The 22,793-nt window shown below is 34.0% G+C and overlaps 2 protein-coding genes, 1 long non-coding RNA gene and 1 pseudogene across 5 annotated transcripts; 1 reads left to right on the top strand and 3 right to left on the bottom strand.

Annotated features, from left to right (window-relative positions):
- Positions 1-2,004: 2,004 nt before the first annotated feature.
- LOC120151527 (V-type proton ATPase 16 kDa proteolipid subunit-like) lies at positions 2,005-3,545 on the top strand. Of its 2 annotated transcripts, none has more exons than XM_039163947.1 (2): positions 2,005-2,324; positions 3,350-3,545. In XM_039163947.1, the coding sequence occupies exons 1-2, from the start codon at positions 2,028-2,030 to the stop codon at positions 3,476-3,478; spliced, it is 426 nt and encodes a 141-aa protein (XP_039019878.1). In that variant the 5' UTR covers positions 2,005-2,027; the 3' UTR covers positions 3,479-3,545. The 2 variants fall into 2 exon arrangements, with proteins under 2 accessions (XP_039019878.1, XP_039019877.1); XM_039163946.1 differs by having other exon boundaries at positions 2,005-2,311; positions 3,348-3,527.
- Positions 3,546-3,558: 13 nt separating this feature from the next.
- Positions 3,559-6,270, bottom strand: LOC120151528 (annotated as a pseudogene).
- Positions 6,271-10,897: 4,627 nt separating this feature from the next.
- Positions 10,898-12,524, bottom strand: LOC120151572. Of its 2 annotated transcripts, XR_005518628.1 has the most exons (4): positions 12,306-12,524; positions 12,166-12,206; positions 11,809-11,890; positions 10,898-10,912 (listed from the first exon to the last, which is right to left on the bottom strand). It is a non-coding gene; the product is annotated as an uncharacterized LOC120151572 (long non-coding RNA). The 2 variants fall into 2 exon arrangements; XR_005518627.1 differs by lacking the exon at positions 10,898-10,912 and having other exon boundaries at positions 11,520-11,890.
- A 3,048-nt stretch (positions 12,525-15,572) lies between these two features.
- Positions 15,573-21,806, bottom strand: LOC120151570 (kinesin-like protein KIN-7E). The gene is made up of 16 exons (XM_039163976.1): positions 21,728-21,806; positions 21,234-21,378; positions 20,688-20,775; positions 20,332-20,588; positions 19,919-20,008; positions 19,720-19,820; positions 19,506-19,619; positions 19,349-19,430; positions 19,184-19,251; positions 18,995-19,060; positions 18,774-18,898; positions 17,988-18,327; positions 17,523-17,627; positions 16,661-17,365; positions 16,250-16,554; positions 15,573-16,085 (listed from the first exon to the last, which is right to left on the bottom strand). The coding sequence occupies exons 4-16, from the start codon at positions 20,555-20,557 to the stop codon at positions 15,764-15,766; spliced, it is 2,649 nt and encodes an 882-aa protein (XP_039019907.1). The 5' UTR covers positions 20,558-20,588; positions 20,688-20,775; positions 21,234-21,378; positions 21,728-21,806; the 3' UTR covers positions 15,573-15,763.
- Between the last annotated feature and the right edge of the window lie 987 nt (positions 21,807-22,793).

Here is a 22,793-nt window from a genome sequence, read left to right on the forward strand (position 1 = left end):
TATATTTTATGATAATTTAATCTGCATAATTGTTAATTCAAGTGTTAGTTTAAATATTACATGAATATATTAAAAGCAAGTGGATCATATATATATATATATATATATTGAGAGGTTCGAAAATTTGAATCCTAACGTTTGTGAATGAAACAAACTGAGTTGAGACGGTCGTCCTCGCTTATGCAGTACTCGATCCAGATTAATCAATCAATAGATCAGATGTTTGTTTATATCAATATATATATATATATATATATATATTGAAAGCTTAGATATTTTGTGTTAAAAAGGGAAAAAGATTTATACTTTTTAATAATATTATTTTTAACCCGTCTTTTTACAAATTATTCATATAATGAGTATAAATAGATTTAAAAGTTTGACTCTTGTATATATTAAATATATTTATATCATATATAATTGAACATTCAATGCTCAACCAAAGACAAAAATGGATGGTAGGAGGAGCCCAATCCCGGAACATATTCATGAAATAACTCCTCATTTTAAATACTTTGTTCCTTCCAAATTAAGATCTTAGCTCCGTCGTTGACAAAGACAATGGCATCAAACGCGTCTTGTTATTCAGGTGGCACGAGCCATAAAGGTAGATGGCATCATAAAGTTTGGCCGGACTGGGTTAGGGATGGCAACTCAACCCGAATCCGACGGGTTTCGACCTGATCGGGTCGGATTTTTTTTTAAAATTTTGAGTTCGGGTCGGGTCGGGTTTTTTTAAAATATACTGTTCGGGTCGGGTTTAGGGTGAAAAAAATCCGACCCGACCCGACCCGAAAAATATATATAATTTTATTCTATATATTTAGGGATAATTACAATAATATCCCTCCATATATAATTTTTTTCAATTAAGTCACTGTTTTCATTGAATAAAATTTTTTTATTATTATTTCAGGTCGGGTCGGGTCGGCTCGAGTTTTTAAGTCATATATTCGGGTCGGGTCGGGTCGGGTGAAACCTTAATTTCGTCTGATCGAGTCGGGTCACGGGTGAAAAACCCTTTCTTCTCGGGTCGGGTCGGATGACCCAAAAACCCGACCCGACCCGACCCATTGCCATCCCTAGACTGGGTGAATATATAAATACGTGAACATTACTTTTCCATGACACGTGGCGAATTTAAGGTGCATCAAGAGGAAAAGGTAGTGGAAAGCTTATCCATTAATAAGTTTGTCAATCATTAACGACTAAAGCGAAAACTACGGCTCCACTTTAACATTAGCCAATCTATTCCACTAATAATTTGACGGGAAAACGCTGTTTCCTCATGGATTCTGGAAACGGTGCCGTTTCACCCCATTAACGTGGTAAAATTGGTCCAATAAACTTGGCGGGTAAAAAATTTAGCCAATAGACCATCATAAAATTAATTTGGAACCTACATCACTTGTAATAGTGATTTGATGGTACACGTTATGTGGGCACGATAAGTTCTATTTTATTAGAATTTGTCCGACATGAGAAATTTTAATAAAAAAATATTTTTTTAAAAAATTATCATGCTAATATGACGAGTTTAAATAATAAATTATTTAAACAAACTCTTCAAATTCATCATATAAGCGTGACGAGTTCTCAACGCACTATAACATTTGTGTTAGATTCTAAATTAATTTTGAAATAACCTAATGAGTTAATTGTTTTACCCACCTAACCTATCGGGCCAATTTTGCCTATTAATGCTCTCTTGCTTGGGCCTTAACGGATGTGACTTATTTGCGAAATTATATTAAAATATATTTTTCCTTAAACTATAATTAATGAGTAATTTTTTTATGCATATAAAGTAAATTAATTAAGGAATATACAATTTTGTTTATTTAAATTTTAAAATAAAATTATAAATTATTAGTATCTCTTGGCTTTCCCACCATAGTGGATGTCCTTACGGACAATTTGGTTGAGTGCTCAAAATATTTTTGAATTAGATTTAATTTTATAAAGTTGATATTTTAAAATTCAAATGTGTGAAGGATGAAGTGAAGTTCCAATTTGTGGATTTAGGTATGGGAGCTGCATATGGGACAGCTAAGAGTGGTGTGGGTGTGGCGTCGATGGGTGTGATGAGGCCCGTGTTGGTGATGAAATCTATTGTACCGGTTGTCATGGCTGGTGTTTTGGGTATCTATGGGTTGATTATTGCTGTTATTATTAGTACCGGAATCAACCCCAAGGCCAAATCGTATTACCTTTTCGATGGTTACGCCCATCTTTCCTCGGGTCTTGCCTGTGGCCTTGCTGGTCTTTCTGCTGGAATGGCAATTGGAATTGTTGGTGATGCTGGTGTCAGGTATATGCTGACTGCATTTATATCCATGTTTTTAGCTTGGATCGGACATTTTTGTCATTGATTAGCACCAGGTGGTCTAAAGTTTTATATTTATACTTTTCATGGTTTCTTTATGCAATCATGGTGTTTGCTAGCATGGCATGCCCTTTTCTCTATTGGAGGTTTTGAAATCTAAACTGCCCTCCCCTTATCTAGGCTTGCCTTTTATTACAATGATGATGCAGGTTTTATGCCAAATGATAGATATCTGCAATTTTAGGTAATTTAAGGTATTCAGATTTTTCTTGATAATCTAAATCTATGGTTTGTGGGACTGTCTTAATCATAAAAACATTACTGATAATGTATCTAGACATGTTACAAAGATTGCATTTTCAATTACTAAGTTTCAGCGTGGACCTTAGCACTGACAAGAAAAGCATCTTAGACACTTGAGGGCAATGCCCATTTGATCAGCCCCCTGGGCATTTGCTTGGCTTTTCTGTAAGCTGATAGGCATATAAGGGTTCTAGCACCTAGATTCTGCCTTGCACAGTTTTTGAGTGTTTTATGCAGGGGTTTGGATGAAAAGAACTCTACAAATCCTTTGTTTGAAAGCGGGTCGGGTACCTGACCTGTGCCAAATATTGTGGCCTGTATCTGACCCGTGTATTTGTACTATTTAGTGGGCCGGGTACCGTACCTGTAACCTTCACCTTTTCTGGGTAACGTAGCTTCCTTTTCCCAGGCGAGTTGGGTTTTTCCGAACGCTCCCTAGTTTATGAAATAAAACGTATCCCGGTCATTTAATTTGCTTGTTTGAATTGAATGACTTCTGTAGTTTGTGAGACTCTCAATAATGACATTATTAATAGCGTATATTGACATGATACAGAGATAGCGTTCCAATTTACTAAGTTTGCTGCGACCTTCACATTGTTGCATATGTCGTAACTTGATTTATCGTTGCTGTCCAAAGTGTTATTTTTTTAATATTTCATGAAATCAAACATACGTTCGGCAAATTAATCTGTTTGTTTGAAACTTTGATTTGAAGAGCAAATGACAGCAGCCAAAATTTTTGTTAGAATGATCCTTATCCTGATCTTTGCTGAAGCTTTGGCTCTCTATGGCCTTATCGTTGGCATCGTCTTGTCTTCTCGAGCCGGTCAATCTAGAGCAGAATAAGATGCTCCTGCAGCTCCTTGGTAATCTTATATTCTTTTATTGCTTATGTCTGTTTCACCGTTACGAAAAGATTTTTCGATCGTGCTCGGTTTAAACAGAAGGCCCAGGGTTGGCATTAGTAATCTGATGAAAGAAACTACTTTTGGTAAGTTATTTAGTGGTCGCTCTTTCCTATTTATAGAAGTAGAATCGAGCTTCTCTGAATAAATTGACGGGAACCATTTTCCTTGTTTGAATGCTATATTTTCATTATATTTTGCTTTTGAAGTACGAACTTGTGATCGGAAAGTTCCAATTTTTGAGATAATGCTTATCCTTCGATACTCATGTCTAATCCTATTCACGGGTCAAGAGATCTATCTACCTCAATGGATTTGCCTTGGACTGAGCTCAAGACGTGACATTCTCTTATTTATCATTCTATTTAAGAATGGATTCAAGTGCATCCTTAACATAAGGGCACTTAAATGGGAAACCCAATTCCTTGGCTTTTACAGGAAGCACCTTCTGTCCCTCCAGAACCTGCAAAAAAGGACAAATTGAAAACTAAATGCATATGCTTTGTATCAATGTAGTCAACAAGAAAGGGCACTTACCACTGTAGCACCTTCCCCTAATACTGCTTTGAGGGCAAAGTCCGGCACCGTAAGCCATGATGGTCGGCCCATGGCATTTCCCAATTGAGAACACAACTCTGACAATCGAACCGGAGTCGGTGCAGTGCCATTTATAACACCTAATGGTGTCATTCAGGTAAAGCAAACCCGAAGATGAGCTGTTGAAATAATAAAACAGAGAACTGAATGAAAATGATAAACGACTGGGAGAAGAGAAGAAACCATGATCTAGTTGATCCACAACAATGGTTTATTCACCACAAAAACTTAAATGCATTTATGCACAGAAGATTACCTTTACAAGATGGATTGGATAAAGCTTCATGTATTAGGTTCACTATGTCATCCAAGTGAATCCAGGAAAACCTATATAAGAAACATGATCAAAACGTCGATAAGTAAAAGCGATACGAGCAGGACGAAAGATCCCTCGGCAGAGCATAAAGATGTCGAATGCGGATAGGTCAGTTCTCAGAGATGATAGCATACCATTGCTTTCCGGAACCCAAAGGTCCTCCGGTAAACATCTTGAAGAGAGGGACATTTTAGTTGCAAAGTAAATAAGTAAAGAAGGTTAACTAGATTGGCTTAGACCCCTTTTGATTTTAATCATAATAGGCATGTATCTGTGGGTAAGCAAGAGCGAAAGAAGAGCATCGGATATACCTAAAGCACCGCCATCTTCTCCGAGTACCACTCCGATGCGAATAAGAGCTAACCTGACATCTTTATCTACTTAAAGCGCTGTTCCCTCCCATTCTCTACAAACCTGAGCAAGTTGATTGCATTAGTGAAAATAGATAACAATGTCCGGTTAAGTTTATCTTTTTCGTTCTTACCTCAGCCAAGTAATCATTTCCTGATGGACTGTTCTCATTGAATACTCGTGTTTCACTCGAGCCTGAGCATTCAGGAAGAAAAGGGTGGTATTAAGAACATCAAAAGAGCCTCACAGCAGCTGAAGTCGATCATCCTAGATCAATATTTCATGAAAGTACGCCGGAAAAAATGGAAAGTAGATACAAACCATAATAACCAACAGCTGTTGCACTAACACAGTAGGTTGAACTTCTCGAGGTGAATTATTAATTAAATCTATAACCTTAACATCAAAAAAAAAGAGCAATGGAGAAACAGTTAGAGGCGACAGAATGTCATCGCTTCCAACATGCAGGTACTAGTAAATGAAAATGATAAAGGCTAACCTTTGATGTGACTCTGTTCCTGCTTTCCTTAATTTCCTTTTTAATCTGCAATACATAAAAAGGAACAAATAGCATTCAGGGATATATGAGAAGATGCAATCCTACCAATTTCAGCAGTGGTTAACAGAGACCTAATTGATCGAAAGTGTAATAGACGCTCAAAGTAGAAGTTTTCGAAGACTCAATATCTCATGCATCACTTAGACAATGTCGTTGATCAAACAATTTGTGTGTGTGTCTGTGCACAACAGGCTGACAACACTATATCCTTTGGTTGTGCAGCCATATATGATAGTAAATCATACACTATAGTTTCTTTCCTGATGGGCTAAAACGCTCTTGTCCATCTCACAACATATTACAAAATTCAGGATTATGTTTATCTGCATTTGGATTATGTTAAAAATCAATTTGCTTCTAAAAAATACTTGAAACCAATCAATAAATAATCTTCAATTATAACTATTGATACCTGCATGAAATTTTTGCACCAATCTTTTGCCTATAAAACCAGTAGCTCCCGTCACTGATACAGTCATCCGATTTGCCTACAGCAACCTATAAAGAATAAAAAAAATATCTCCAAGGAAAGTAATTGAACCAATATGACATATTTATGGCCCCTGAAAGCAGTGACGAGCGGAGTTACAAAAATTTTTTGAGACGAAAATTATCAATAGAAAATATCTAAATTATATGAGAATTTATTCGTTAGAACAAACCTTATGGGACTGAGAAGTACTACAAGAAACCCTGAACTTGCTTGTCTCCCCCACCTGAAACCAAAACACCAGAAAGAACAAACAACAGTTAGGAGTTGATCGCAGAAATAAAGTAAAGAGCGGTGAATTTGGGAGTACTCGGAAATTACAGAGAAAGAGTGAGGGACGTGAAGAGAATGAGAAATGGAACGAGTACATGAAAGAGAAGAGGGACTGCAAATCACCTCCATTTTCATGGTTTTATCTTTTTCCCGGGCAAACTTTTAAGCCGCTAGCTGATTCCTGAAAACGAAAGCTTTGTACTGTAGTGGAAGAGATAGCTTGTAGTGTTTTTGTAGAGTAGAACAAAAAGGAGGACGTGTTTATTAGGGAACCACACCGAAAAGAGAGTCATCTCCATTACTCGTTTTCCTGGTATAATTATGATTTCAGTCCTCATACTCTTTAGATATTTGAAATTTAATCTGTTTACTTTTCTTAACAATAGAACTTAGATTTCATTAATAAAAATGATAGAAGGAATCAGAATTACAATGTATCCATATATAGAGAGAAAATCAAAGACAACAATAAAAATAATCATATAAAAACAAAACATTAAACCTAAAATACAAAGAAAAATGAAATCGAGAAAGGCAATCAACATCAAAAGAATCCGATAATTTTCATAAAAACTCTTTTATCACTATAGAATGAGACATTTTGTGAGGTGATAAAGGAGTAATGAGTTAATCAAACAATCTAACAGACAAATTCGTTACATAATTTAAAGATTTGTTCTATTTACTTTTAATTGTAGAGATTAATGCATTCAAATAATAATATAATAACATGTCAATAACACGCACAAATTTCACACAGCAGTAGAATCTTCTTCCTTTCTTCCAAAATGAAATTGTTTCCAATCAAATGCTCCGATCATAAGAGCATTCATTCCTACTCTCCAACATTTACAAGTTGAAGGTTTCGACCATTATAACTAACAATTATCGGTTTGGATGTCAGCCTCGTTTATGAGATTCTGGTAGTCATCGGGTGAACACAAAAATTATACTCCTAATCATGAATTTAGATACATATTACATTTATTTCCGTCACAATGTGTTTATCGCTATTGTGAATATAATAGATGATATTACGGTCCTTGTAAGTATCATGATTGTGAATTTTTAATAACATATGCTTTTGTGGATATCACGGTTTCTGCCGCCGCCGTTATCATTGAATAGCGATCATTGTGGTGATTATATATCACTATTAAATAATTGTTACTGATAACAAATGTTGAAAAAATAAATTTTAAGAGCAACTCCATAATAACAAATATTAAAAAAATAGATATTTAATAACAACTATTAAAAAAAATTTAAGAGTATTCTCATAATTACAAATATTGAAAAAATAAACCTCTAATAAAAAGTACCAAAACATTTGGACTCATGATAATAAATATATATTAGAAAAGAAATTAAATTTTAAAAGTACGTCCCAAAAACTAATATTGAAAAACTTGAGCCTCTGATAATAAGTATTGAGAAAATTAGGGATTTATTGACAAATGTTAGAAAAAAATGTTGGCAAAAGATTAGGCACTTATAAAAATATTAAAAAAATAAATTATAATAGTAGACCCATAATAATAAATATTATAAAAAAATTAAACTCATAATAATAAATATTGAGAAAAATAAAATTTTTAATGAAAAATATTAAAAATAATTAAATTATATAACTGATAAATACTATTTATAAGTATACATTATAAAAATTCCGAGTCATGGGTAGGTGCCCTCCTATAGACTCAAATACAGCCATGTTGGGTGTTGTGGACCTATGGTGGAGCTTGAGGGGCAATTGAGGCTGCTTCGACGACGGCGGCAGAAGTGGAGGCTTTAAATAAATGAAGTTTGGGTCGAAGCGCCATATGAGCGGAGGGCGGGAGTGAAAAAACCACCCAAATCGAATAAGTAAAATTTAGGATAAATGTATATATATATATTGTTTAGGGTAGATTTTTTTATTTATTAATTATGTATTATATTTTAAATATAAGTGTTTGTTTAATATTTTAATTCTTGATGTTCGACTAATATGTAGAATACCTCCAAAAATCTGGAGTGTCATTCCGAGGATTATTATAATAAAATTGATATTTTATTCGATATTTATTTATATTCTATGAATTTTTAAAAGTAAATAAGTTATGTTTCATTTTAAATAAATGTATTTTTATTTTTTCATATAGTAAAATTATTTTAATAAATATAAATATTCATTGTGTTATTTTATTTATTTTAATATTTATTTATCTTGTTTTATTTATTTGTCATAATATGTTTATATTTTATTCGCACTTTATATGTCATTTATTATTGTTATATTCCTAAATCATGCATTTATTTTTCTCATTTTTCAATTGATGTTGTCTTGCGTTATGGGTTAATGAAATTACGTCCAACATGATTAGATTTCAATTTTCGTTAATTCACATAGTAAGTGAACATTATTTTTAAATAAAACCGATTGAATTAAGTCATTTTTATCGAGTCAAATGTTTTAAAAAATTAAATTCACTCATTCTTTAAAAATCCATAGAAATAAAAATACCGTAATTTAAATTTATAAAATTACACTATTTAGACGACATTTAATCAAAGGTACCAATTTTGGGCACTATGGGAGTGCTCACCCTTCCTCATGCTTAATCGACTCCTGAATCCTTAAAACATAGTAAGAAAGTATAAAATATACACAACTCGTGTATCAAATAATTTTCCTTGAAACACTGAATTTAATTTTTTTTAAAAAATATTAAAATTCAAATTTAATGCAAAAACATAATAAGAATCAAGTTGAAAAAAGAATTACTGAGGGCCAAGTTTATCAGTATATCTAATTTTATTGCAAAGAAGTATTAGTTATTTTTTGTGATTTGAATTTGGATTCATTAGCTTGGCTTTTGTGTTTAAAACAAGAGGTATTGTTGATTTATGCAGGGGAATAAAAAGGAGAAAGTTATCCCCTGCCGTAGCCAAGGCCCAGGTGCAGCAAGGTTATGATAGAAGTGCTTGCATTGAATTTGATGATAAAGAGCCTAATTCAATTTCCACAATTACCTCCAAAATTAAAGTTTATGAGATAGCAGACGAAGAAGAGATTTCTTCCAAATCCCAAATTCACCATTCTCATCCTTTTAGGGGATTGCTCTTAATACAGGTTATAGATAACCATGTCTAAAAAACACTAAGGCAATTACGTAACAACCGATATTAAAACCGGTTTCTTTTTCGGTCCTATTTGTGAAGGGATCCGGTTCTCAGACCCAGATGCCTCTGCAGGTTCAACTGCCAACTAACTAAAGTCGGAATGATGAACGAAGACATAAAATTTAGAGAAATGTAGTTTGTCGTAAGATTCAAGACTGTAATTATGTGCCAAGTCAACAAGCATTTTAGTACCTTTAATCCGACCAATGATCTTTTTTTACACAAACGATCATACACAGAGAAATATCAACATGAATGTTAATAAAAGTCTTATCTCAGTTGAAAGATTGCAAAGTAGTCGCTGTCTAAGATCCCTGTTGCATACTCAAGGATCCTTTAGACCTGCATCAACCAAAAATTAAGAATTTCAACATTTAAGTTAAACCAAATGGGCAGAGCAGGCGAAAGAGGCTCTTTCTATCACCGCCTCTGAAATTCCACATAGGATTTTCAAGTAAAGATAACGCTTTGGAAGGATTTGGTCCTTAGTGCAAAAGCTTTCGAATTTAGAAGAGACAAACTTGTAGAATTATCACATAAATTCAATTCAATGAAATAACACACTAATAACTTCCTAAATAAACTACAATAATGCCAGCTAGGATTGAGAAAAAACAACTTTTATTACTTCCAACAGAGAAATCTCCTTAGCCTTAAAAAAGAGAAAGAAACCCTATGTAGCCATGCAATTTAAAACTTACACCGTGCCAAGAGAAGCTGAGATCTTGACATAAAAATGCATTTTGTGTACAAATCCAAGAGATTTTTGCAACTAAACTTTCAAGAGAACTGCTGCCAAACCAGAGTAGGCGGTTATTTGCGGCAAACCAAAGCTTAATTAAGGAAATTATATAATGAATGATATAAATCTAAATAACGTATGTTGACTGAACCACAGGTGACACCAATCCTGGGTTCAATCCTTGGACAACCTCTACCCCTTATAGAAAAATTAAAAAATCTAAATGAAATATATGGCTAACCTTTATGGCATGGGATATGAAAAGATGGATGTCTTAATCATTCTCTTCTATACCATAATCATACACAATCTCAATCTGCATCAAGAGTGAACAATCAGAAGTCAGAACCAGGTAAAAGCAACAAGATCGATCAAAACCGGATGAAAGCAACAAGGCCAATCAGAAATTTAGAAATAATAACTGTCAGAACACAAATGGTCTGGGTAAGAAACAAAACAAAACAACATAGTGTGGCATGTATTAGGAGTTTGCAAGCATATTACGAGACAAGAAGACTTTTCACTTCACCCAACCTTTCTCCAGCAAAAAAAATAAAATTGTAATGCTCGATCAAGATAAATATAAAACCTACCTAAGGGAAGGATATATAACCAAACTATCTGCTATAAAGTAGTAAAACAAGTCAAGAAAAAGGGCTCGAATTACTTTTTACTAGCTTTCTTCTTCTAATCTGCAGTATAATTTGTATAATGGATTGATAAACAATATGAATAGTGAATAACTATAGACAAGAGGCATTGACAGAATGCTTGAAATGCGAGAGAAAAAACAGTGCTTAGCAAGAAATGTTAGATAAACACTTACCCCAGAAGGCGGGACAGGATTTCGAGTAAACTTGGAACCGCCAGGGGCCCAAGGAACTGCAAATGAACTTAATATGTGAGCTTCAAACAGAATAATAGGTTTTAAACAGGAAACTAAGCACCAGATAAGAAAACTACCTATATTATATCACTGTCGATCAGTCATGTCATAAATCATAACAAAAAGCAAGACCTAATCAGCAATAACCAACTATTGGTGGAACAAACGCAAGAATGCATGTGGAAAAGATATTCCACTAAGAAATGAGAAGTGAATTGACATAGTAGAAGTGTGGTAGCATTTATCTTCACCTACTACACAATCAATTACACTGGCATCATCAAACTATCAGCATCTGAGAAGAAATTGAAATCCTACAATAACTAATTAGTAATTGATGAGATTTCATTCAACTTTCAAAATTTTGAGCTATTCTTCTCTTAATTGTTAGAAAATAAAATGATCAAATGAAAATAAAAAATTTGTTTAAAAATAGAAGAGTTCAATTAACATAGTAATGGCCTGGTGGACCAGACACAAGAATGTAATGACCAACTATTGGTGGACCAGAACCAGACACAAGAATGTAAGTGAAAAAACAATACAACAAAGCAAAGAGAGGTGAATTAGCACAATAATAGTTGGTAGCATCTCCAACTACTTCTGCAAATCTTGGCCCTCATTTGTCTATTTCAAAAAATTATTAGAATTTCACTCAGATCATCAAACCATCACCAGAAACTGAAACCCTATAGCAAATAATTATTTAGCAAAAAAGTTCCATTTCCCTTATCAAAATTTTGAGCTATTCACCTCTCAATTGTTTGAAAATAAAGGTTCAAAACAACTTAAAAATCCCTTCCACACAATAGTTATGGAGACTGGATATAAAATTCAAAATCCAATCCATATAACTCCCCCTTCATATACTAACCATGTCTCATAGACGTACCGATATAAGGATCAGGATGCCGCCACTTATCATAAGTTGCTTCACCTGAAGCTATCATTTTGTCAATTGTGTCAAGATCTTCCTGCAAAAACACACCACATTGTAAAATGCAAAGCCAAAAATTAAACCAATTAATTATTTAAACCATTCAACTACGATAATCACCATTTACAAAGTCCTTACTCCTTGATGGATTCAATGCAGAAGGTCAGTACACTCAAATTATCATCATAGAAAAAAAAATGGAATGTACGTCGCAAATCACGAAACGGTAAAAAGAATTTTAAGATTCAACAAATACTCGTTCAATATTGCTATAAAATCAATTTGAAGTGAACATGAGAAATGAGGACGAACCACATGCTTGTTGCTTCGAATTTCTCGCGAAGATCAGAGGCCTAAACATAGAAATGAAATGAAATGAATAAAATAAAATAAAATAGAGATTCAATTGAATTTAAAATAAGATTGAGAAATTTTGATTTTTGAGGAGTTACATCTTGATAGAAGAGGTGGCGATGGACAGCCCAGTTGAGGGTGTCTTTGAGGGCACGGCGGTAGAGGATCCGGACCCTCTCCTTTTGCGCTGCTCTTCGAGCTAAATACGCCGCCGTCGTGGCTCCGCTCATTTCGGTTGCTTTTTTTTTGCGTTCGGTTTCTCTTAGACTACACTCTTCTCTGGTCTATCTATGGCTTTTTACCCCACTCGGCTTCAGCGCAGATAGGGAAGCGTTAATTGATCCACGAGGGCACGGACCCGTAGCGTTGAAGATGAAACGACACCGTTTGTCATCTTTCAAACAGTTTTGACTTTCGGATATATTTCACATTTGGTACCGGTATTTTGATAAAATATCTAATGTGATATTTGTATTAATAAAATGTGTATAATATTTTATAAGATTTCCAATATATTATATTTATTTAATAAAATATTCAAATAGTATCTACATTTTGATAAAAAAAATCTAATGTAACACTTAAATTTTTAAAATGTCCAAAATGGTACTCATAATTTATTAAAATATTCAATATGATATTTAAACAATCATTTCTCATATTATTACGATACTTAGATCAACATCTTTAGTAGATATATTCAATAATTTTACCTAATATTATTAGTACGAGTCAAATGAGTTAATGAAAATTCAAAAATATCATAATAGAAGTTCGAATAATTGTATTTATAGAATGTTGTTAATAGATTAAGAAAGTTCTAAATAAATATTATATTGTAATCACACCAAAGTATTAAAAAAATATATATGGTTACTTTATTTTTACATTTAAAATGTACATATATTATATTATACCTTTTATAAATGTAATATCTCTATTGATAAGAAAACAATGATTTCATGATAAGTAATATTAGATCAATCATTTGATTATTCGATTTTACTTCTAGTGTATCGATACATGGAGTAGACATAATGAACAACTATGATGATGACATCACAAGATTGAATAAGAGGACTATCACATTTTTAGAGAGATAGTGGATAATATTCTTATATGGGTAAACTACTTCAAATATCAATTAACTTTAATTTCGGGTTCGTTTATGCCACTGAAGTTTTTATTTTGTCAATTTTAACACTAGCGTATGTTTAACTGCAGTTATGTCACTCTATCGTTAATCTATTAACGGCACGATGACATAACATCTCTGTTTCATGATGGTGATGATGTGGCTCTTTCACCAAAACAATGTCGTTTTAATGCAACTGTTTTAATGCTCAAAAAACCTAAAACAACGTTGTTTTATTATAGTCATTTGATGAAAAATTGTTTTCCACAAAATTTAAACTAAAGTTCTTCATGAACCAATATTAAACACCCAACCACAAAGCTAACTTAAAAATTTGTTATATTCTTAACAAAAACTAATATTTATCTTTAATAGTAGTCTAATACTTTCATCTTCCTCGTCAATTTAATATTTATCTTTAGTGATGTCAATCAACTGCTTGACGAAATGTCAAGCTCAGTGTTTTAAATATTTTTCTGCTGACAAATCACTATTGTTACAGCCAATGCACAGAGTAACAATGCTGGGGCTTTAGTTCCTGGGAAACCCATAATCTCAATGCCTGCAACCAACCTGAATATCGGGATGGACCTACGGAGTGGATCCCCTGCGGCCACAGGAGCTGCGAAAATGAGATCCAACTCTTATGGTTCTGTAGCCACAGTTTCTACCGGAGTTGTGATGCCCGAGCGATAGATTCAAGTAGGAGTTTTATGCTGCTATTTTTGTTTCTTATTTTACATGTTCATTACCATTTGCTTCATTTGTGATCCAATATTTTGTCCAAGTTGTTAAAATTCGCCTTAGTCCTTTAAGGTCAAACTTTATTTGCACTCTTTTAATTAACAAAATCGGCACTGTGGGTTCTTTCAGGATGAACGTGAGTTTAAAAGACAAAAGAGGAAGCTATCTAATCGAGAGTTGGTTAAAAGATCAAGATTACGCAAGCAGAGTTAATTGGAAACCTACAACAGCCAATGCAGGAACATTCTTTTAACCATAGATTCGGCTGGGTGTTAACCTGGAAGCCAAATCAATAATCTTGAACTTGAAATTTCGTCAAACAGTTAGTTGGTATCACTGAACCATCTATGAATTAGGATTGATGAGGAAGATGAAAATATGCAACTACTAGTAAACATATATATTAATTTTGTTAAGAATATAACTAGTTCTTAAGTTAGTTTTGTAATTGGGTGTTTATCATTGGTTCATGAAGAACTTTGGTTTGAATTCCATGGAAAATAATTTTTCATCAAATGGCTCTAATAAAACGACGTCGTTTTGGGTGAGGGAAGCATATCATCACCGTCACGACACAGAGATGTCATGTCATCGTGCCATTAATGGATTAACGGTAGAGTGACATAGTTACAATTAAACATAAACGTCAGCATTAAAATTGACAAAATTAAAATATAAGTGACATAAACAAGCTCAAAGGTAAGTGGGTTTTTAAGTGGTTTACTCTCCTTGTATTGAAAAGAAAAAGAAATTTAAAAGCCATAACATTATACATCATATAAGATAAGTTTTTCGAGGGGAAAAAAATAATGACCCTATATTATCCCATTTTTCAAAAGTTTATAAAATAATTTAACTGAACGAAAATAAATTTAAAAAGATAAAAGGATATTAGAGGTCCCTATACTTTAAAAATTTAATATGACCATCGTATTATTTTTCTCTTAATGTGGTCTTCCAACTCAGAAAACAAATATAATGTGACCCTTTGATCAATATTTTTCGTCGTTGACTATTACGGTGCTTATGTGACAGTTCACTATGTTGACATGACAGTTCACTATGTTGACATGACAGTCCACTATGTCGACATGACAGTCCACAATACTGACGTAACAATCAATCTACCATATTTGAGTTACAAATTTAACTCATATATCATGTCATTCACCATGTTATCAAAATCATGGACTGGTACATCAATACTGTGGACTGTCACGTCAATACAATGAACTATCACATCAACACCGTAACAGTCAACAACGAAAAACGTTGGTTAAATGATTACATTGAGTCTATTTTTTAAGTTGGAGACTACATTGAAAGAAAAAAAAAATATAAGAGTCACATTGATTTTTTTTTAAAGTACTTAGACCTCTGATGCATTTTTACTATCTAAAAATGATACACAAGTTATTTTGAAGGGATATGTATGACAGGAATACACGAATTTCCTACTCGTTCGTTCATTAATTGGGACGCTGTATAGCAAAACCAGTAGGCCATATTTCCAAATCCGTGTCACCTAAATATTAATCCAAAGAAATACGCCCAAAACCCGAATCAACCACGGCCAATTTCATCAAGCCAGTTTTTGGCACAAGATTTACATTCATTACATCATTCTATCTGATGCATCATGGCATATGGCTTTCAAGAAATTACCTCTACGGCGGTTCATACAAGGTATCCCATCCTGTTTTTCAAACTAAAGTATCTCCGTCTAGACTGCGGTGGAGTAAAGCTAAGCCCGAACATTTCCTTGAGGGCACGTCCCTGCTCTACGAACCTGATCAGCTTCACGACAATGCCGGCACTCTCTGTGACGTGATTCATATTCTTGTCATTGCTCCACAGCTGATTCACAAGCTGCAGCTTTCTCTGTTGCGAGTTCAATTTAATGCCCCACTTCTGATATAGGTCCTTTATTTCTTCTTTGGAAAACCTTTTCCGCATCAGTTTGGCCAAGGTCTGCCTCTCACGCCGGAGAGCTCTCTTACTGTTGACAAATTAACATATTAGAAGAGAGTAAACATGATACAGTATGTGTTACCAAAAAGAAGCTTCAAACTAGTGATAAAAACTACAATGAGAACCAAGGCACAAGTCACGGATATGCCGTTCAAAGACCATTAGACAATCAGTGGTTGCAAGAGAGAGAACCTCGAAGCCAGTGTGAGAGAGCGACCACCTTCTACAGCTTGATTTCCTTGAGAAAATGTTTCCTCGAGGAAGGTAAGTCTCCTAAGCTCCACCTCCATGTAAATTGAATCAGTTCGATCACCTTTAAATAGGAGGAAGAAATATGTTCTGTGAACCAAGGAAACATGGCAAGCTTGCCAAAGTTCGACTATGGCTCTCTGCAGCCTGTCAAATTCCAGTGGCCAATCCACAGGAGTACCCGGTGCTTCATGCATTGGATCCAGCCCTCTTCCAGATTCACCTGCTTCTAGGCCAGTGCCCTGAACCTATGAAGAAAGTACCACACATTTGCGAAGAAATCAAATGAGACATGCCCGAGTGCATATATTGAAGTTTCCACCAACAGGGGGGAAAAGATAGCCATATTCTCACCTGACCATTGGCAAGTTGTTTCTTCAGTCCAGCAACAAAACTATGGATGCTAGGAATTTTTTCATCGGCAGAAGTTAGGATTGAAGCACTCCCAAGGGAAGACAGAGAATCATTCCTGGAGTGCATCCCACTATGGGCACCATAATTTAATGAAGGAATTTTCATTTTGTAACCGTCTGGTCTTCCAGGAAAGCTTTTCTCGAACCCATTAGGCGGGGTGCTTTCTATATTTTTTCTGTCTATATATGGAGAAGATGTAACACTCATGACATCTGCCCCACAACTCCAACCCCTACTAAACGTTGGGCTCTCTTGAATGTGATTCATTTCTCTGTCTCCAGTCATACGGGTAGACATTGTTTCCTGGCCAGCCACATCCACATATCCATTTAATGTCAGTGCCAATTGTCCTTCACTAACACCATTTGGTATGGCACAAGCTTCGGAATCATTATTTCCCCTTCCTGTTCCATCTGTATCAATACATTGAACCTCCTTGCAGTTTTCATCAGTCATGGAATGATCTTCATGATTGTTCAAAGGCTCGTGATGACACCTCCTCTCTCTGTCATAATTATGGACTGGATTAAATTTTATAATACGCTTATCAAATTGATTAGAATCAGCCAAACACGATGACTCTGTTTCTGAATAGCCATCTTCCCATGTATCCCCTGCTCGTTTATTATGGTAATCGATTCTTGCCTGTTCAGAGACAGGGAAAGAATTTTAACCAATCATTAAAGAATTAAAATCAAATGAATAATTATTTCAAAAAGAAATAGTGAATAATATTGCAACTAGGCACCATATTCATTGAAAAGCATAACAAGTAAAAATATTATAGGCAATTAACACAAACCGATTGTCCTGAATCTTGATCGTTTCCAATCATCCCTAGCAGATCCTTGAACCGGGATCGAGCAAGATCACGTTGCTTAGTCAGCTCTCTAACTTCCTTCTCCAGCTGAATAGAGCAAATTCATGTAATAAATGTTAGGCAACATGTCAAATGCAAATTCTTAAGCTTTCCCTTCTATATTTTACATCAGACACCGCCCCATGTTTAGGCTTTTTAATCAGAAAAAAAAAGTTGGCTAGCAGCCTAATTTTCCAAAAGAAAAAGTATCTGTGTACTATACTAAAATTTCAGCTAACACGTCATGCATGATTCACCGACATATTTTTGTTCACTAGTTATCATGCTAGACAAGATAAAGAAACGTAGTTGAATATGCTGTGTAAATTTTCTATACTATAAAAAGTCAATTTTGTTCATTAAAGACCCCTTGACATCCTTTCTAAATTTCCCAAAGGGGACGGTTACCTTTTCGATTTGAAGATCTTTCTTTCTCAGTAAAGCTGCTGCATAGTCATTGTTTGAGGAAGGGGTCACAGGACTCCTGAGTTCACTTTCTAACCTGGCCAACTCTCTCTGTAAATGCTTAACTAAGGCCTTATCAGACATGACCACATTGACCTGAGCTTTTGTAGCAACTTCTTTTGCATGACAAGCAAACAGAAGAGTGTTCCTGGTTTGTTCAACATGGCTTCGTGCAGGGCTCAAAGTACATATGATTGCAGTCCTGGCATTGCCACCCAAACAAGGCTGCAGTATGCGTGTCAGCTTAGAATCCCTGTAATTGATATGTCCTTGTCTGCCTTTACTGCATCCACCATAGCACCACATATATGAGTTGAGCAATCTAGTAGTTGACAATAGTTTAGCAAGACATTGCTTTTTTCTACAATAAAATATTCTGTATTTGAACACATTATTATCATAATTATTACTAAAAATCCAACTGGATTGAAGGAACAAACACTAAAAAATATGGTAAACAGTGAATTAAATATTAGTGCTATCGAGAAGAGTCGGATCTGAATCTAATTAAGCAAACCATCATAAAACTATGCCTCAAATTCTTTGTTTCAATCTAAATTGAAAAGTCACAACTAAAGGAAACAAATAAGATCTCAATTGACCTCACGGTAACAAAATAACTACATAAATAACCAGACAACTATGCTTAAAGAAGTTAGACATTAATTAATCTCTTGTAGGTTATTGAAATGAAACAAGAGACTCTAATATAGGAAAAGTCCAAACAACCTTAGCTTGCGAACAACAGTTGACAGGGTCAGTAAACTACGATTTATATGGCAACCCTCTTTCAGTCTTGTCCCGGTGGATAAGGTCTGAGATGCTCGCTCACTTCCAGCCAAATCAATAAAATTCTGCGACCAAATACCATTTTTTTGTCACTATATCTTATTCTTTTCATTTGAGAACTAGAGAACTGCAAACGTGAAAGTAAATTCCAAGAGCTATACCACACTAGCTGCCAAGGTTGTTGAATTTTCTTTTCCTAGGAACTCCCGAGCAGAGCTTTCAATTGTCTACAAAAGTTAACACGCACACCATAGTAAGATAAAAGGGAAAGGAAAATTTTAGCATCACTACACAAGTTGTCAGAAATTTAATGTCCAAGCAATGTAAAACGAAGGGGCAAAGAAGATTACCAATCTTATAATTTGATGAGATCGGGAGCTTCTCTCATTCAAGGAAGTCTCTCCTATCCTTCTTTGAGCTGCAACAGTTCAATGCAATAAAAATTAATTATAAGACGTAAAGGTGCAAATGCGCAACATCATTCAGTAAATAAAGAACTCTTTAAAATGCTTTACCTTCACAAATTGCAATGAGTTCTTTCAAATGGTTCAAGTCCTTCAGAGATTCCTCTGTAACTTTTTCCACAATAGTTCCTCTCTGAAAAAAGAACTTAGAGCAATCATAAACTCAAGGAAATGAAACTAATATTCTAATATGGATGTTGATATTCACCTCAGGATCATCACGCAGCCTAAGTTGAGTGTTGTCTGAGTTTAGAAGGTCTCTAATAACTTCATTATATATCTCAACTGCTGAGAACTTCAAAACAAATGCTCTCTCTTCATGCTGCAATGATGATATTGGTACTATGTAAAAAAACAGTTTTAAACAATAACTATGAGAAAATGCAACATGGTGGTACAAAAATGAGTTAAACTTTCATTACTCTGTTTATGTAGTCAAATATATCTGCAACAGCATACTCAGTTATTCCATCCATCGTGTATGTCTTCCCACTGCTAGTTTGTCCATATGCAAAAATACTAGCTGGGGAACAGAAGGAAATTTGTTAGAGAAAACTTCTTACTCACCAAGAACTTTATAAACAGAGAATGAATGCTGAGATGCCACATGTCCCTACTTACAATTAATACCGTTAACAACTGAAAGAGCAATCTCCTTGGCTCCTTCCTGATACACTTGCTTCGTTGAGCAGTCACCCCGAAATACTCTATCTGTCCCCACAAAAAAAAGGAAGAAAAAAAAGTACAATCTATTGATCTAAACCGATTGTCAATCCCAAGTACATAACAGATATATTCCACTTTTGGTGCTTTTAAACTAGATTTTAAACTTAAGCCAACAATGCATCTTTCCTTCATTAAACTGGCCTAGGTTCAATTAGCCAGTCATATTACAGGAAAATTTTAGTATCATTTAACTATACCATAGTAAAAAAATGCCAACTTAAGCAGATATTGAGATCTGGTTCTCACTAGTTTAATGCAAAAAAATTAGTTAGACCACAACCAAGAAATGGAGGAGGGAGTTTGCTTACCGAATGTATAGGCAGACGGCAACGTGGATCCTTCCCGGAGGGGGTTCCGGTATAGGATGGTATTGTCATTGATGCACTCCCAGTCGGCAACTTCATTTGCTACAATTTCCTTGTCACTCAAAGGCCTCAGCCTCACCAACACTAGAATCCTCTCCTCGCAAGCAGCTGGCATTTGCGCCTTATGTTCCTTCTCCAGCTTTAACTCTACTCCACCAATTGCCCCCATTTTTCACGCCCCTCTTTCACAGTTACTAGCCCTACCGCACATTTATATATAAAAAGACTCCATGAACATGCAGATTCTCAAAAAGAGGAAAATGAAAAGCAAACTCAAAGTGGTCAATACGCAAGCTCACTGTTGCTTTCCTGAAAATGAAAGCTAGTTTGTTGTGGTAGCCAAACAAATATTAAACTTAGGTCAATGCTTTCACAACTGTAATCGATCTGCAACAAGAAGCTAATCATAATTACCAATCCAACTAATTAAAGAAAATGATCCATGATCATGAATATAAAAAATTAATCACGGGATTATAACAGTAACAACGAGTAAATCATAAGGTTTTATCCAACCAATCTGAAAACGATCTCATTTTATTTTATTTTTACAGTTAACATCAACTAAAGGAACACTTGAAAAATGGAAATAAAAAAACAAATGTCAATCAATCTGGTAGTTAAAATGAAAAACTCCCTCCCTAATCTTCAACCCGACCCCCCCCCCAAAAAAAGCAATAATATTAATAACTTTTAAAAAATTAAAATAAAAACACGAAAATGTTGATTTTTAATTATTGCAGAGCAGAAATTTTCCCATGGTGGTACCGAATAATGTTTAACTTTATACTCATGAGTGATTACAAAAATTTGATTCATTTTCTCATTTCTGTTTCCTTTTATACCTGTAAAAGAAGGACGGTGGTTCAGTTAAAAGAACTGACGACGGTATAAACTTTAGTACCAAAACAATGTCGTTTTCCCTCCATTATTCTCTGATCTAAACCCGTTAACCATACTCTTCCTGTCTTCCACCTCGAAACTCGAGCTCTGCAAAAAAAAAAAAAAAACTAGACGGAATAAAATCTACAAAAAATGCATAAAAACAACAGAGTTTGAATCCAAAAAAAACATGATAAAATAGAGCATTTCAACGTAAGACTCCAAATTTTCTGGATTATTGACACGTTTGGTACCGAGTAACCCAAAATTTCAAACGGATAATTTCTCAGATCAAAAACATAAAAACAAAACACTCCCACGTACATAAACAAAAACAAAATCCATTTTTCAATATGTGACAAATTAAATAAATTGTAATTCCTCGTTTAATTTAAAGCTTTTCAATGAAATGAAAGTTACTAAGAACTTCATCGACGAAGAAGAATAGAAGAGATACCTGACAGGAAGAGCGGAAAACAGAGGCAAAACTAAGAAAAACCAAAGGTGCCTATTACTTTAATAAAGCTGAATGCGAGGGACAAAATCGAGTATGTGAATTTAAACAAACTGTTAAAATTGAGAAAGAAAAATAAGATCTAATTATGCTTTCGGTCCTTATACTTTTATATCTCTTGAAATTTGGTCTCTTTACTTTTATTTCAAATATTTTTCTAATTATGAACATATATTATCCTATAATTATCATAGACTATTAAAAAATTAATAATCTAAATATATTTACACTTATACCATAATTAATTTTAATATAAAATCCAATCCAGCTGATGCTATTTTTTTTTTATAATGGGAAGAGGAAGGGTTATGACCTAAGACCTTTTTTGTAATTGCACCACAAATTTAATTGATTATTCATTTACTTATTTGATTTATCAATTAAATTATAATTGATATCTATGCTAAATTTGAATTTGTATTATGAATTAGATTTTAAATATTAAAACAGACATTTATATATTAGTATGTACTTCATTCTATTCTTTATTAAAAAAAATTATATTTTTAAGATAAACATTAAAATTTAAATAAAAAAACAAGTATCATTGGTCATTCGATGGATTAGTGGACCTCTCTAATGTAATGAAATAATATTAATAATGCTATCAATTAAAATTTAATGAAATAACATTAAGATGTAAATAAGTATGAGCTTTATATTATAAACACTTATGTATTTTTTTATAATATCTATATTTAATATCATAATTTATAGTTTAATGAAATCGATTTATATATATTTATTTAAAATTTTCTTAATTGATTGGTAACATATATATTTTATGGATTTAATAATTCGAACTCATAACTCCTAGAAGAAACAATAGAATAGTTTTTTTTATTAATGAATCACTTTAGGAGTTTTGTATATTAATTTGATGGGAACAGTTAAAAAAACCGGCGATTACTTGAAAAGTATAAGAACAGTGTCTGGAGCGGTTCTTTTAGCTTTAGGAGTAAGATTGTAAATGAGACGAGACAGATCGTGAGTTACTCGAGATCGACGC

The sequence above is a fragment of the Hibiscus syriacus genome, unplaced genomic scaffold (genome assembly GCF_006381635.1).
Source record: "Hibiscus syriacus cultivar Baekdansim isolate YM2019G1 unplaced genomic scaffold, ASM638163v2 tig00111059_pilon, whole genome shotgun sequence".
In the NCBI taxonomy this organism is placed as follows: domain Eukaryota; kingdom Viridiplantae; phylum Streptophyta; class Magnoliopsida; order Malvales; family Malvaceae; genus Hibiscus; species Hibiscus syriacus.

What these genes read in the sequence shown, in the direction of transcription:
- LOC120151527 (XM_039163947.1), top strand. Translation starts at nt 2,028, where the DNA reads ATGGGAGCTGCATATGGGACAGCTAAGAGTGGTGTGGGTGTGGCGTCG. An exon ending in GTGTCAGGTATATGCTGACT is followed by an intron (nt 2,325 to 3,349) that starts GCATTTATATCC and finishes TGATTTGAAGAG; the next exon opens with CAAATGACAGCAGCCAAAAT.
- LOC120151570 (XM_039163976.1), bottom strand. Translation starts at nt 20,557, where the DNA reads ATGGGGGCAATTGGTGGAGTAGAGTTAAAGCTGGAGAAGGAACATAAG. An exon ending in ACTCATTGCAATTTGTGAAG is followed by an intron (nt 19,252 to 19,348) that starts GTAAAGCATTTT and finishes GAACTGTTGCAG; the next exon opens with CTCAAAGAAGGATAGGAGAG. An exon ending in ACTGTTGTTCGCAAGCTAAG is followed by an intron (nt 18,328 to 18,773) that starts GTTGTTTGGACT and finishes TGGTGGATGCAG; the next exon opens with TAAAGGCAGACAAGGACATA.